Source organism: Stegostoma tigrinum, chromosome 20 (assembly GCF_030684315.1).
Source record: "Stegostoma tigrinum isolate sSteTig4 chromosome 20, sSteTig4.hap1, whole genome shotgun sequence".
Taxonomy (NCBI): domain Eukaryota; kingdom Metazoa; phylum Chordata; class Chondrichthyes; order Orectolobiformes; family Stegostomatidae; genus Stegostoma; species Stegostoma tigrinum.
Window position 1 is genome coordinate 5870168 of NC_081373.1, and position 16515 is coordinate 5886682.

Genomic DNA, 16515 nt, shown 5'->3' on the forward strand with positions numbered 1-16515 from the left:
AACAAAAACCGAAATTTCTGGAAAAACTTAGCAGGCCTGGCAGCATCTTGAAGAGAAGGCAGAGTCATTGTTTTGACTCCAGCCATCCTTCATCAAAACTGCTTTTTGATGGCCAGCCTATCCCCAAAAATCGAGATAGAGGCGTCGAGGAAAGGAATGGAGAGTTAGAGATGGACCAGGTGAAGATGACAGCAGGGTGGAAATTGAAAGCAAAATTGATAACTGTTTCCAATTCTAAAAGAGAGAGAGAAGCAGCAATGATTATATAATTGAGGTAGTGGGAAAGAGTTGTGGGTGGGGGCCCAAATAGGATTGAAACAAGGAATGTTCTGCAGAAGGCACATAGAGGCAGGCATTACTGGGGTCCATGTGGGTACTCATGACCACATCTTTGATCTGAAGAAAGTGAGAGGAGTTAAAGGAGAGGGTGCTTAAAGTGAGAACGAGCTCGGCCAGGCAAAGGAGGGTGGTGGTGGTTGAGGTTGGTTCAGGCCTTCAAGTTCTGAAGAAGGTTCACTGGACGCTAAATGTTAACTCTGTCTTTTCTCCGCAGATACTGCCACAGCTGCTGAGTTTCTCTGACAATTCCTGTTTTTGTTCATGTTCTTTTCTTAATGGAAGTTGAAAGAAGAACCAATTGAACTTCAGTCATAAAAATATCAAGGCTGGAAAGCTGAAACAAAAGAGTCACAGACACATGCAATATCAAATCTGCCAAAGGCAAGAGATGGCAGAGAATGCAATCCATATTTTGAATGCCTCGGATTGAAGATCATACCATCAAAGCTAATGGGTGTTGTTCTCATCACCATTAGAACATAAGAACTAGAAGCAGGACAGGCAATTCAGCCCCGCGAGCCTGGTCTGCCATTTAATAGGATCATAGCTGATCTCATCTCAATCTAAACTCCATTTTGCTGCCTGTTGTCCATAGCTCTTCAATCCATTACTAATTAAAAATTTGCCTATCTTCTCCTTAAATTTACACAGGGCATCCACTGTACAGTCTGATAAATTCCAGATTCACGAACCTTTGAGAGAAATAATTTTTCCTCATCTCAATTTAAAGCTACCCGAGTCTAAAACTATGACCTCTCGTTCTAGTTTGCCCCACACAAGGAAACATCTGCTCTATGCCTACTTGATCAATCCTGTTCACACTTGGTAACAGATTAATAATATTACACTTGCCTATCAAGATTACCTAAAAATTATTAACTTTTCCAACCACCTCAAGGGTGCATGAGAGTGGAACTACACATTAAATGTTGTATTATCTGTGATACTACTTATATTATTGACAGGAACATTAATAAAGGTATGTTATACCATAACAGGTCTCCCATCCATTTTGAGTTAAAGCAGTTCAAAATTATAAATACATTGATACTTTCTTGGCTATGCTGTACCATGTAGATACAACCCCGAACATGCTTCGACATGTTGAACTTAATTGTCACAACTACAGAATTAGGCAATTATTCCGCCCAGGCAATTCTTTTGATCATATCATCCTCACTCCCTATTGAAAATGAAAACAATTACAGAAAAAGAAAATAGTCTCTATAAACATTTAATTTAAAATAGGTCCATTGATAGTGACTGTTTTAGGCTATTAATTGAACTTTGTTAAAGATTTGATTAATCCTCTGTGCTGAAATAACTCCACAAAGGCTGGTATCCCATCATCAAATCACTCTTTATTTACACGTGCATAGTAAATGACACTGACCCAGCCAACGCAAAGCCGCTCCTAGTGAACAGAATCTCTGACATTCCTGTTTATATCTGTTAGCCAGGATTCCCTGACAGGACCAAGTTAACAGCCACTATTGGGGAACTCACAGTCTATGAGGTCCACCTGGTTGACCTTGTTACAATCACTACATTAGCCAGATTTTGTTTTAAAAGGCTCTGTAGAAATTGCTCCTTCTCATCTCCCACTCTCATTTTTTTTTATTTCCATCCTTTTCCTTTGTATCCTCAATTGTAGCTCTCTAGTTCACTCATTTTCTTTTAATCATTGTTAACTCTGTATTTTTCTCCATTTCCCTATCCATTTCTATATGTTCCAAACCATTGCTGGCAACCTGTTTCTACCCACAAGCCTTTTCTCAATCTCCATTCTGGACAACAATGAAACCTACAGATTAGGACACATTGTGACACTTTACGCAAGTCCCTTAATTGTACTCATTTTAAAAAGGACACAAAAGACCTTTCTTTTTATTCAGTGCCACAATGCATATACCCATGCATTAAAGGATATCAGCAGTTCAAAATTTGTAATTGTTCATGGATTCAAGGTGCTGCTTGTATCTACTATAATGTAAGCTACTTGGGACTATCAATAAGTGTTCATTTTTGGGACAGTCTGCCTGTATTGGTTTAACTAAGATATGTGACTGACCAGTCTATTAGTAGTTGTCTTATATGAAGAAATGGGTGGTCAAGATTTCCAAGTAGATACTAATTTGTAGAATAGCTTTTGGCCATTCACACACAAATGGAGCTCCGCAGAAGAGAAAAGGGCCAACGACAGAAAGTACCCACCTGGGCCGTGTTCTGATCTGCCTCATCTTTAAGACGTTCATACTCTTCCTCCTTGGCTACCATCTCCGTGACTTTCTCACGTAAGGCGACAACCTCTTTGAGTAATTCATCTCTATCTTTGGTCAGCTGTTCTTGGATTTTTAGCATATCGTTAACACTGTACAACACAATTCACAAAGGCATTATCTCGGTTTGGGGAGAAGAACATATTTCAGATTTGTTAAAGTTGTGAACTTAAATATTTTCTTAACTACTAGAATAGATAATCTGACTTCATTCATTCCAAATTAATAAACAGGTAATTTCCAGAGAGAAATGTGAACTCCCAGCAGAGAGCCCAAAACTTCTACTTGAGAACTCATTGAGACTGCCTAGTGATCAGAAAACAGAGAGGAATCAGTCAGCATTTTACCAATATGTTCTTCGCAAGCAAGGTTCTCTGTTGGGAGCCTGATTTTGGAAATTTAGTTCTTAGGTAGTACAGCTCAGAAAAAGACAACAATCTTTGGCATGCGCATTAAACCAGTCTCTCCCATTCAGGCAATTTTATGGAACTAGGCAAAATAATGATTCACGGTCTGCTGATGTATTGGAGCATGAACCAAAGTACGTTGAAGAGATAAAATTCAGACTTAAACTCCAAACTTCATTACATTCTTGAATTCGCTAATTGGAAATTACCTGAACGCTTTGGCAAAAGATTTCCTCCTGTCTCACCACACCCCCACCACAAACCCAAATCCCACCCAGACACCCCCACCTCCACACCAACCTATGCAGGTCACTGAAAAGATGCCTGGGACCCAGAGGGCAGTTGTCTCAGGTGGATTGCTGTGGAAAAAAAACTGCACTATTAAAACCCAGGAGCTTCTCACACTGTGTTGAACCTTGAAGGTAGACAAAACTTGGAGGGAAACTGCAGCCAAATTTACTTCCAAGTCATCAGTTTGGAAGTTACATTGACAGGAGCTTGGTAACTGGCTTTGGTTATAGGTGATGTTGGAGAACAGCTTATATAAGGTTAAAATTAAAACTTTATACATTAGGAAGATAATCAGAAAATGCTAGAAATACCTGACATGGGCAAGAATCATAGTTAATGCTCGAAGGCATCAAACTTTCCGCAGAACTGGAAAGTGCAAATAGGTTTTAAACAACTCAGAGGGGAAGAAGGGGGAAGGAACAAAAAGGAATATCTATGATGGGGCAGAGGACAGGTGAGATTAAATGCCAAAAGGATTGGTGGGGCAGGGAGTGCTAAAGGGAAAGATAAAGAAACAAAGATGGATGTAAAGGAGGGGTGAATGGCAGAATATTGAACAGCTGCCATTGTAAAGAAAAATAAGTCCATTTCGTGTCATCTTTTCCAACAGTTGATACCATGACAAACAACAAAATAGAACTCAAGAACCCATTTTCTGTCCACTTAAAATTATATAACAGTTCTTGGGGATGACGAACAATGCCCATGGCCTAATAGTATTATTAATACAGTGACTAGATACACTGGCAACAATATTGTATTCTTCCTCGTGGCTAATCCACTGAAATTTGCTGTAAAGATGTGTTGAGTATTGTCTGTACTTTCTCATGTTCTCGCAGTCTGAATGCACCACTATCCTTTTGTGATCTCTAAAATGTAGTGTTCAATTAATTTGCAGCAACCGTCACAAGAAAGTTGAAATGACTTAGCTGACATGTTCCTCCAACACAGTTTAAGATTAGGAACATCTTAACATTCTCAGCATAAAAGCAAGTTTCCCATAATTAGGTTAAATGTTGTTCTCACTTGAGTTGTGTCTCCAAATGATGCAAGCTCATGCACAGTGGTGTCTTTGAACCAGTTCTTGAAAGCATCACAGAATGCTTGAAAGCCAAACACAGCTTTCCTTAGAATCACAGAATGCCATAGTACAGAACATGACTATTCAGTCCATCACACCAATACTGGTTACATGAAGAACCCAACCAATCAGTTTCACATCCCCTCAGTTCTCCTTTATCCCAATAGATTTCTTCCCTTCAAGCTCAGTAGTTATCCACCTCCTTTTAAAAGCTTCTATTAGCTAGTGCCTACACATAAGCACATTCCAAATCAAGACAACATGCAATATTCTTTATTTCCCCCCTACTACGCCTAACTTAAATGTCTATCTCCAAAGGTAACAAAGTAGGAGCAGTATATTAAAGTTGATGACTGCTATCGAAGCTCATTCAATATTAATGCTCTTCCTAACCTACTGGCAAGTTATAACAGTTAGTAAATAAGTCAGCATTCTCTAAAATCCAAAATCTTGACCTGAGCATTTTAGCTCTCCATTTTACCTTGGCATCCCAATTACAAGTATTTGCATTTTCTCCTGATTTCAAGATTTGTTTTTATCCTCATTGGTTCTTACTTGTTAAAAATAGTCATTTACTCTCATTGCTTAACTTTGACAGAGGTTGTTCTCACTCCTTTCTCCTGTGCCTCAAATTTTAGCATTATAAACCTGGTTTGAGGAAGTTTAAGACTTGAACAGCACTTCTGCACTTTGGCATACAAACCTTACAGTTATGAGTAACTATTATATATTGGATTATTTCCCAGCTTCAGGTATCAAAGTCAATTAAAATCAACCAGCACCTATACATTCTTTGTCCTGATGCACTTAGTGCCAGACAACACGCAGCAAAAGGATTCCAGTTGTTGCTTTAAATTGGATAACACTTTCCAAAGCCACAACAACTACCATCTGAAAGGACAGGAGTACCAGATACATGAGACACCTGCAAAATCACCTCCAAATTAGACACTATCCTGAGTTGGAACCACATCACTGTTCCTTCTTTGTCTTGGGATCAAAATACTGCAAGACTTTTCCTCATAGCATTGTGGATTAACCTGCAACAGAGGGACTGCAGCAATTCAGGAAGGCAGATGCCTCCAACTTTCTCAACGTCAATTAGAACCTACTTCTAAGGCAGTGACTTGCTTTAGTGCTGGTTTTGGAATAAAGAGGAACAGTGCTTGCAAAAAACACAAATTCCTAAAGAAAAAGCACTGAATATTGATGAAATATGCAATCAAAGTTTTAAAAAACACTATGTATTTGCATAGAGATATGCAGCTTGAAAGCTCCAATCTAAAGCATGCACCTCTCCTGGCTTTCCTTTTATCGACTTCAATGGAAATGAAAGGCAGGGGAATGGATATGGGTAGCTGTTTCAATATCTCCCAGCTTTCACTATCACCTAAAGCCAAAGTTGCCGTCAGTAAGACAAGTGCAATTTCCATAGTCATCAAAGACGTCATTCTGTCCATGCACACTGTTCTTAGCCATACGTATACAACATGATTCTAATGAAGAAATTACAATGCAGAGGCAAAATAAGTCAATCAACAAACCTGCTCTCTTGGCCCAAAGAAAGTCCTGCGCCTTGCTCCACCAGCCTGGTTAGATTACTAATTTCCTGTTTTAGAGTGCGAATGGTTTCCTTTCCTCGCTTTTCCTGTTCAAGAGCTGAATCGACCATTTTCCATGCTTTTTCAATCTCCTATTTATTTTGATAAAACATGAAACTGAATTAGTTCAGCCAAGTAGTCTTTGCAATGATCCATCATTTTGAAAAACAGCAGAAGCATCTTGGAGTGTATCAATATGACTACGAGAGCAATAGAATATGCATTACTTAGGTAATTTCCACTAGTTAAACATGTTTGTGAAAATTACACCCATTTGATAGCTTTAGCAAAATCGTAAATGTACACTTCAGAAAATCAATTTCCAGAAAAAGGTGGAATTAAGAAAATGTTACAGCTCTGATGGGAAGAGTGTATTGGAAATTTAGCCCCACTGCTTCATGAGTCAGCACAAATGTTAAATACAACCAATTCAATCACCAGGGTGGTTAATATCTGACTGTATGCATTATCTCAAATCTAAGAAATTCACACCAGGTTGTATCAACGAACAAAAAAAAACATGTATTTATTATAACAAAACTATCTTTTGACAAGTGACAAAATGGAATATTAATCACTAATATGTAAGCTTAAATTATAAATCCATCCTTTAAATCAAAATGCAGGTTTAGAGGTGGCATGGTGGCTCAATAGTTAGCACTGCAGCCTCACTGCGCCAGGGACCCAGGTTCAATTCCAGCCTTGGGTAACTGTCTGTGTGGAGTTTTCCCGTTCTCCCTGTGTCTGTATGGGTTTCCTCCAGGTGCTCTGGTTTCCTCCCACAGTCCAAAGATGTGCAGGCTGGGTGGATTGGCCTTGGGAAATTTCCCATAGTGTTCAGGGGTGTGTGGGTTATAGGAGGATAGGGATGGATGCGATGCTCCAAGGGGCGGTGTGGACTTGTTGGGCCAAAGGGCCTGTTTCCACACTGTAAGGAATCTAATCTAAATAAATACATTTATTCATAGATAGGATTGAAAGGACAGATAAGACTATCAGTATTGCAGAAATACCATAATGGAACATATAAGCAAAAGAGAACAAAATCTGTGAATCAAGAGACCAAATTAAAAGGATAGAATGAACATTCTTTCTCATAGCCCTTTCACTTTTTTGGCAATGATCTCATGTTGTTGTTGACTACAGCAATTCTCAGTCAATCGGACCTAGGATTTTTTGATTAAGTCTTTCCCATTGCAAAGTCTTCGAGTATAATTTCTTTCCCACATTCTGGGGGAGGGGGAGAGATCTGGTTTGTTTACAGGCTCTGAAGATCTGAGTGCTCTGCTCTCCACAAAATCATGAGGGGCATGTATAGGGTGAAGAGACAAAGTCTGGATGTGAGTTTGCTCGCTGAGCTGGAAGGTTAGTTTTCAGACGTTTCATCACCATTCTAGGTAACATCATCAGTGAGCGTCCGACGAAGCGCTGGTGTTATGTCCCGCTTTCTATTTATCTGTTTAGGTTTCCTTGGGTTGGTGATGTCATTTCCTGCGTTGGTGATGTCATTTCCTGTTCTTTTTCTCAGGGGATGGCAGATTGGCTCCAAATCAATGTGTTTGTTGATGGAATTCCGGTTGGAATGCCATGCTTCTAGGAATTCTCGTGCGTGTCTCTGTTTGGCTTGTCCTAGGATGGATGTGTTGTCCCAATCAAAGTGGTGTCCTTCCTCATCTGTATGTAAGGATACGAGTGATAGTGGGTCATGTCGTTTTGTGGCTGGTTGATGTTCATGTATCCTGGTGGCTAGCTTTCTGCCAGTTTGTCTAATGTAGTGTTTGTCACAGTTCTTGCAAGGTATTTTGTAGATGACGTTCGTTTTGCTTGTTGTCTGTATAGGGTCTTTTAAGTTCATTAGCTGCTGTTTTAGTGTGTTGGTGGGTTTGCGGGCTACCCTGATGCCAAGAGGTCCGGGTAGCCTGGCAGTCATTTCGGAAATGTCTTTGATGTAGAGGAGAGTGGTTATGGTTTCTGGGCCCGTTTTGTCTGTTTGTTTGGGTTTGTTGCTGAGAAATCGTCGGATTGTGTTCATTGGGTACCCATTCTTTTTGAATACGCTGTATAGGTGATTTTCTTCTGCTCTGCGTAGTTCCTCTGTGCTGCAGTGTGTGGTGGCTTGTTGGAATAATGTTCTAATGCAGCTTCGTTTGTGGGTGTTGGGATGGTTGCTCCTGTAGTTCAGTATTTGGTCCGTCTGTGTTGTTTTCCTGTAGACGCTGGTTTGAAGTTCCCCATTGGCTGTTCGCTCTACTGTGACATCTAGGAATGGCAGGTTGTTCTTGTTTTCCTCCTCTTTTGTGAATGTTATGCCAGTAAGGGTATTATTGATGGTCTTGAATGTTTCCTCTAATTTGTTTTGTTTAGTGATGACAAAGGTGTCATCCACATAGCGGACCCAAAGTTTGGGTTGGATGATTGGCAGAGCTGTTTGTTCGAGTCTCTGCATTACTGCCTCTTCGTAGTTCCTCTGTGCTGCAGTGTGTGGTGGCTCGTTGGAATAATGTTCTAATGCAGCTTCGTTTGTGGGTGTTGGGATGGTTGCTCCTGTAGTTCAGTATTTGGTCCGTATGTGTTGTTTTCCTGCAGAAGGCTCATGGGAGGCTCACTGATGATGTTACCTAGAATGGTGACGAAACGTCTGAAAACTAACCTTCCAGCTCAGCGAGCAAACTCACATCCAGAACCTCAACCAGAGCTACAAATCTTCTCAAAACTCGCGAGCACCTATGGGCACAATACGCTAAAACAGGCCCGAAGATGGGAGACAAAGTCTTTTTGTCCCAGTGTAGGGGTGCCCAAAACTAGAGGGGCATAGGTTTAAGGTGAGAGGGGAAAGATGTAAAAGGGACCTGAGGGGCAACATTCTCACACAAAGGGTGCTGCCTGTATTGAATCAGCTGCCAGAGGAATTGGCAAAGATGGGTGCAATTATAGCATTTAAAAGGCACTAGGATGGGTGCATGAAGAGAAAGGGTTTGAAGGAATATGGCATGAATGTGGCAAACGGGACTACTTCAGTTTAGGACATCTGGTTGGCACAGACAAGTTGGACCCAAGTGTCTGATTCCTTGCTGTATGACTCTAAGACTATGACTCACCACAGCATGGTTTACTCTTCACAATATCTAGAAATAAAAAGCTGTTATAGCCTTATACATGAGGTCATAAAAACCCAACTGATTAGGGAGGGAACCCTGCTGTCCTTGTTCAAACTGGCCTACATGTGACTCAAGTCCCACAATAACAACAGATGGCTCTTAGTGGCCCTCTGAAGTGGTCAAGCTTGTAACCCACTTGTGCATTCAGGTCAGCTCAGGATGAAGAATAAATTCCACAGTTGCCAACAGCACCAACATCTCGAAGATGAAAAAAAATCCTCAACCTACTCAGGCTTGCATACAACAAGGGAAATATAAAATGTATTACAGGTGGCAGCCCATGCAAATGAGATAACAGGCTTCAACAGAAGAGATATTTGCAACAAAGTCGTCAGCTATCTACAACAGGTTTCGTTGAAATGACAGTTTGCAGCAGAAAATTTATACATCTTGTGATATTTGAACTCAATGATGACCATATCTTCCTGAAACATGCGCCCTCACAGCAGTAAGGACACAGGTTCGATTCCAGCCTCGGGCAACTGTCTGTGCAGAGTTTGCACATTCTCGCCGTATCTGTATGGGTTTCCTCTGGGTACTCTGGTTTCCTTCCACAGTCCAAAGATGTGCAGGCTCGGTGAATTGGCCATGCTAAATTGCGTGTAGTGTTCAGGGGTGTGTGGGTTACAGGGGAATGGGTCTGGGTGAGACACTCCAAAGGGCAGTGTGGATTTGTTGGGCTGAAGGGCCTGTTTCTACACTGTAGGGAATCTAATCTAATTATTTATAGCTCTTCTAAGATTTTCATGAAGATCACATTCAGATATTTAAAAATTGCTCTGCAGTGAAAGTCACCAGTCACAGTCATAAATAAATAAGGAGCAAGCAACGCACTAACCAGGTTGAGGTATTCTCGTCACCTGGTACAATAAAATCAACAATGATATTAAGCACAAGGTCAAAATGCTGGCTGGTTACAGTTTCTTCCTCTTCACTTCAACAAGCTTAACTCCCCCTGCAAGTTATGTAAGAAATGTTTCCGTTGTCACAGCAGGAGAGAATGGTCTCATGGCACAGCAAAGAAAGAATGATGCACATTTTGAACTTTAGTTCTATATTTGCATTTTGTGATTTATCATAATGATACAGAATTCTCCAGCGATAGAAGACTATTATTTTTCAATCTTAAAAACATTCAGACACAATTACAAAGAAAACAGAATGTCAGGGCACAAAGGCAAAGCTACACAGTGTAAGTGTACACAAGTTATCTGGAGACGTTGCAAGCACAACTCAGTCTACCCTTAAAAGAATTGTAGGAACTGCCAATGCTGGAGATTCTGAGATAACCTCCGGATTCAATGCATCATTCTCTGCCATTTCTGCCACCTGCAATCTGACCCCACTGCCAAGGATATATTTCCCTCCCCATCCTTATCTGCCTTCCAGAAGGACCACTCTCTCTGCGACTCTCTCATCTGCTCCACACTCCCCACTAGCCCCACCAACCCTGGCACCTTTCCCTGCAACTGCAGGAGGTGCTACACCTGCCCTTACACCTCCCCCCTCACCCCCATCCCAGGCCCCAAGAATACCTTCTACATTAAACAGATGTTCACCTGCACATCTGCTAATGTGGAATACAGCATCCGCTGTTCCAGATGTGGCCTCCTCTACAACAGGGAAAACAAGCGGAGGTTTGGAGACCACTTTGTAGAGCACCTACACACAGTCCATGACAAACAACTGCTCCTCCCAGTCGCAAACCACTTCGACTCCCCTTCTCACTCCTTGGATGACATGTCCATCCTGGGCCTCCTCCAGTGCCACAACGATGCCACCAGAAAACTGGAGGAACAGCACTCATATTCCGCCTGGGAACCCTACAACCCAATGGTCTCAATGTGGACTTTACAAGCTTCAAAGTCTCCCCTCCCCCGACCACATCCCAAAACCAGCCCTCTCTCTCAACCCCAACTCCTTGACATGTCCGTCTTCTCTCCCACCTATCTGCTCCTCCCACTTCACTGGCCAACCCCCACCCCCAGTTCCCACCTACACTCACCTCACCACTACTTGCCTCATCCCCGCCTTGACCTGTCTGTCTTCCCTCCCACCTATCTGCTCCTCTCACTTCACTGGCCAACCCCTATCCCAACTCTCTACCTACACTCACCTTTACTGGCTTCATCCCCGCCTCCTTGACCTGTCCATCTTCTCTCCACCTATCTGCTCCTCTATCCAACTTCTATCATTGCCTCCCCCACTCTCTCTATTTATTTCAGAGCCCCCTTCTCCTGCCCCATTTCTGAAGAAAGGTCCAGACCCAAACTGTCAGCTTTTCCTGCTCCTCTGATGCTACCTGACCTGCTCTGTTCGTCCAGCTCCACATCTTGTTATCCCAAAAAACAACCCAATTGATAGACATTTTTATTCAGTACTCTGTGGAAGGGTACTGGGGAGCAGGCAGGAAGGTGGGGTTGAGGTTGAGATGAGATCAGCTATGAATGTGTCAAATGGCAGAGCAAGCTTTAGGGTTTGAATTATCTACTTCTGCTCCTAGTTCTTATGTTCTTATGTTTTAAGGGCAACTGAAAATCTCACTGAGGCCTATAAAAATTCAATGATGTAGAGTAGGTGAATCCACAATATTACCTCAAGGTTCATAGGCGAGAGAACATACAAGAAAATTCACTAAAGTTTATATTAAAGCATCTTGTTGATTTTTAAAAATCCAATGAGAAATGAAAGTTTCACATAATCTAGTGGAGTTCAAAATGCAATCGGATGTTCATTGAATGAGTTGTAGGACTAGATGAACGAGCTGAATGCATCTCATAGTTTTTGTCTCCTCAACATTTTCTTACGTTTGTGAAAAAAATTTGAAACAATGTTATATTTGCTGATAAACAAAAATATTCACAGGAGAAGTTGTATTGAAGGATCACAAATCAAATACATTAATGAAATAATCTAAGTTGAGAGAATGGGCCTATGTCCTTCATGTGCAGAAATGCATTTGGGAAATAATGTTCACTTTTCAGAGAAGAAGGATTCTGAAATATAAGAAGGATCTGTAGGACATAGCAGATAAACCATTCAAGATCATAAACAGTATTGTATGGTGATAAGAAAACAAGTAAAGCATTATGGTTTATTCCCTGCACTGTATAATACAAAACTAAGAATTCTATGCTTAATTTATACTATATCTTTTCTTTTTAACTATGACATCGGGTTTTAGCTCTCAAAAGTAGGGCAGAAGAAACTGAGACCCTGGAGAATGTTGACAAAAGGGGAAATAGGATAACGTCAAAACTTAATAATCTTCATAATCAAAACAGGCACAATAATATGGGACTATTTGCTATTGACTTGGTGAAACCCTTGTCCACTCCTCATTCACCCAACGTTTCAGCCCCCCTTCTCATGCAATTGCAGGATGCATGTTGTCTACTCTTTTATCGTTTCTTTCTTCACTGGCTGAGACATTAAAAAGTCATTCCAGGTTATGGATTGATTCACATGTAAATTTTTATATATTCATTCCTCACCATGCAGTCTCCTCTACATTGGACAGAGTAAATGCAGACTGGTAGAACACCTTCTTTCAGTTTCTAAGTATGACCCTGAGTTTCCAGTCGCTTGCCATTTTAATCCTTGCTCTCATGGTCATTCCTGTCAGCAATCTCCTGCAATGTTACAATGAAGCCCAATGCAAGCTTGAGGAATAGAACCTCATTTTCTGATTAGTCATTCTGCAGCCTTCCAGACTGAATATTGCGTTCAGCAATTTCAGGCCATGAAGTCTGCTCCTCTTTTTTGGCTCTGTTTTGTTCTTTCATGTGCCAGTTTGGCTCTCATTATCTATACCTTCACAATACACCGACAAACAATAACGGATCCCATTGTACATCAGTGATCATCATACTGTGTTCCCATTCCCTCACCACATCTGACAAAAACCCATTTCATCGGCTTTTGGTGGAGCTGTTCATTATTCTGGCATTCACAGTCAGGCTGAATGGACAAATGATTCAGAGATAGTGGGAACCGCCAATGTTGGAGAATCTGAGATAACAAGGTGTAGAGCTGGATGAGGTCAAAGGACTTCACAAGCTTCAAAATCTCCCGTCCCCCAACCACATCCCAAAACCAGCCCAGCTCATCCCCTCTTCCCACTGTATCACAAAACCAACCCAGCTCAACCCCTCCCCCACTGCATCCCAAAACCAGCTCAGCCTGTCTCCGCTTCCCTAACCTGTTCTTCCTCTCACCCATCCCTTCCTCCCACCTCAAGCCGCATCTCCATTTCCTACCTACCACCTCATCCTGCCTCCTTGACCTGTCCGTCTTCCCTGGACTGACCTATCCCCTCCCTACCGCCCCACCTCTACTGTCCTCTCCACCTATCTTCTCTTCTCTCCATCTTCGGTCTGCCTCCCCCCTCTCCCTATTTATTACAGTTCCCTCTCCCCATCCCCCTCTCTGATGAAGTGTCTAGGCCCGAAACGTCAGCTTTTGTGCTCCTGAGATGTTGCTTGGCCTGCTGTGTTCATCCAGCTCCACACTTTGTTATCTTGGATTCTACAGCATCTGCAGTTCCCATTATCAGCTCATCCCCGTCTCCCTAACCTGTTCATCCTTCCTCCCACCTATCCACTCTTCCCACCCCCACCTACCAGCCTGAACCCACCTCCTTGACCTGTCTGTCTTCCCTGGACTGACCTATCCTGACCCTGACTCCCCAATTACACTCACCTTTACTGGCTCCATCCCTGCCTCTTTGACCTATCAGTCTCCTCTCCACCTATCTGCTCCTTTATCCATCTTCCATCTGCCTTCCCCTCTCTCCCTATTTATTTCAGAATCCCCTTCTCCTCCCCCACTTCTGAAGAAGGTCCAGATCCAAAAGGTCAGCTTTCCTGCTCCTCCGATGCTGCTTAGCTTGCTGTGTTCATCCAGCTCTACACCTTGTTATCTCTGAATGGACAAATGTTTGTTTCTTTCTACATTCCCTTTGCCTTTTGTTTCGTGACATCAAGGTCATTTAACCCCTCCCACCCTCTACCTTATATCAGACCTTCTCTCTCCTCTAACTTTTGATGGCACAAAGCCCATTACTATTTTCCATCAGTGCTGTAAAAAATTTACATTCGACTCAAAACATTAACTCTGTTTTTCTCTGTCAGCAGGTGAGACTACGACGTAACTACTGGTGTCCACAGGATCTCTGTTAGGACCTTAATTATTTACATTTTTCATTAACAATGAATAATGGCGTAGAAAGTCAGGTATCCAAATTTTCTGAGGACAGAAAGTTAGGCATTGTAGACAGTGTAGCTGATAGCAATAAATTGCAAAGACATATTGATAGTCAAAGTGAATAGGCAAAACTGGCAAATGGAGTTCAATACACAGGTATTTCTGCTCTAACATGTGTTTCATTAACTCAAAGTGGCTGCAATGCGATTGATGAACAGCAGTCACTGTTTGGATAATGTAAACTTTCTTCTCTACAGTACAGCAATTTTCTATAACGATTTCACTACAGTGCGATTTTCTACGGCAATTTTCTATAGCATTAGGTCACACAAGAATGCAACTACTGTGTAATAGGTGGTTATCCATTATGAACTGAAAAAGGATAGATTAGGGAACTTATTAAATGGCACCAAGTCAAATACAGTAGATGTCTTTCACGACATGAGCCTTTAGGAAGGATTTGTTCTGTCATGTTGTGAAATATTTTGAAAATAAATGTTATAAAGTTGGAGCTGACCATATGCTCTGAGCCCAGCAATGTTCCTAGCTTTGGCTGTTAAAAGAAGCAAAAAGGGCTGGGGTCAAACTGCCACAGAACCAGGATTTTTAGTTTAACCTTCAGTAGTTGGTGGAGTCCTGAAGCTGGATGTGGAAGCTATTATTCCTCTCTCTGTTACAGCTAAAAGCTTGGGTTCTCTTCCTACTGTTAGAATTGCATGTAACATAGACTATTTTACTGAATTTATAGAGTCATAGAGATGTTCAGCACAGAAACAGACCCTTCAATCCAATTCGTTCACGCCAAACAGACATCCCAACTTAATCTAGGATAACAAAGTGTGTAGCTGGATGAACACAGCAGGCCAAGCAGCATTCTCAGGAGCACAGAGGCTGACGTTTCGGGCCTAGACCCTCCAACTTTTTCTAGTCCCATTTGCCAGCATTTGGCCCATATCCCTCTAGACTCTTCCTATTCATGCACCTATCCAGATGCCTTTCAAATGCTGAAATTGTACCAGCCTCCACCACTTCCTCCGGCAGTTCATTTCATGCATGTTCTACCTTCTGTGTGAAAAAATTACCCCTCAGGTCTCTTTTAAATCTTTCCCCTCTCAACTTACACCTATGCCGTCTCATTTTGGACTCCCCCACCTTGGGGAAAATACCTTGATTATTCACCGTATCCATGCCCCTCATGATTTTATAAACTTCTATAAGGTCATCTCTCAGCCTCCAATGCTCCAGGGAATTTGGCCCCAACCTATTCAGCCTCTCCATATATCTCAAACCTTCCAACCCTGGCAACATGCTTGTAAATCTTTTCTGAACCCTTTCAAGTTTCACAACATTTTTCTTATAGCATGGAGACCAGAATTAAATGCAGCTTTCTAAAAGTGGCCCAACCAATATTCTGTACAGCTGCGATATGACCTCCCAACTCCTGTACTCAATGCACTGACCAATAAAGGCAAGCATACTAAACGCTTTCTTCACTGTCCTGCCTGCCCATCTGTGATTCCACTTTCAAGGAACTATGAATCTACATAGCAAGGTCTCTTTGTTCTTCGCCAAGGGTTTGCTTGTGGGATGTTACTATACTGGAGTGGTTGCTGTTGAGTAGTAAAATAACCTATTTGTCTGTTAAGTTTTCAAATAGAGTTAAGTTATTCCAATTCTTCTTTCTTTTGTTGAATTTCAACTATGTGTAAGAATAAAACATGTTTTGATTCAAGACTGGTTGCCTGATTAATTGAGGTGTGTTTGAAGCACAATGCCTTCCACTTCTCCTCAAAAATAAGAAAATTCTGGGCTCTAGGCTATCTTGTTAAGGCATTTTGAGAAGGTTTAATCTGATCCATAAAATGTACAAAGAGGCTTGGGAATTCAGGTGCAGTTATTGTTAAAATGTCATGAATAGTTACAGAAAACTATCAAGAAAGTTAATGGAATGCTCAAAAGGGCAGAAGTACAAGGATGCAGAAGGTATGTTGCAGTTATACAAAACCGTGGTTAGGCCCCACTTGGAGTACTCTGAGCAAATCTGGACATCACAGCTTAGGAAAGAAATATCGTTCTTGGGGGGAGCACAACATATGTTTACAAGCATGACACCTGGATTTCAGGGATTAGGTTATGAGCAGAGATTGTACAAAC

General features: G+C 41.6%; 1 protein-coding gene across 1 annotated transcript in view; it reads right to left on the minus strand.

Annotated features, from left to right (window-relative positions):
- cfap58 (cilia and flagella associated protein 58) overlaps nt 1-16515 on the minus strand; it is a 219804-nt gene that overhangs the window by 180474 nt on the left and 22815 nt on the right. The window contains exons 3-4 of the mRNA XM_048551167.2: nt 5942-6090; nt 2554-2710 (exon numbers count right to left, since the gene is read on the minus strand). Coding sequence (XP_048407124.1) covers nt 2554-2710; nt 5942-6090 — 306 coding nt within the window. The remainder of the gene's footprint in view (nt 1-2553; nt 2711-5941; nt 6091-16515) is intronic.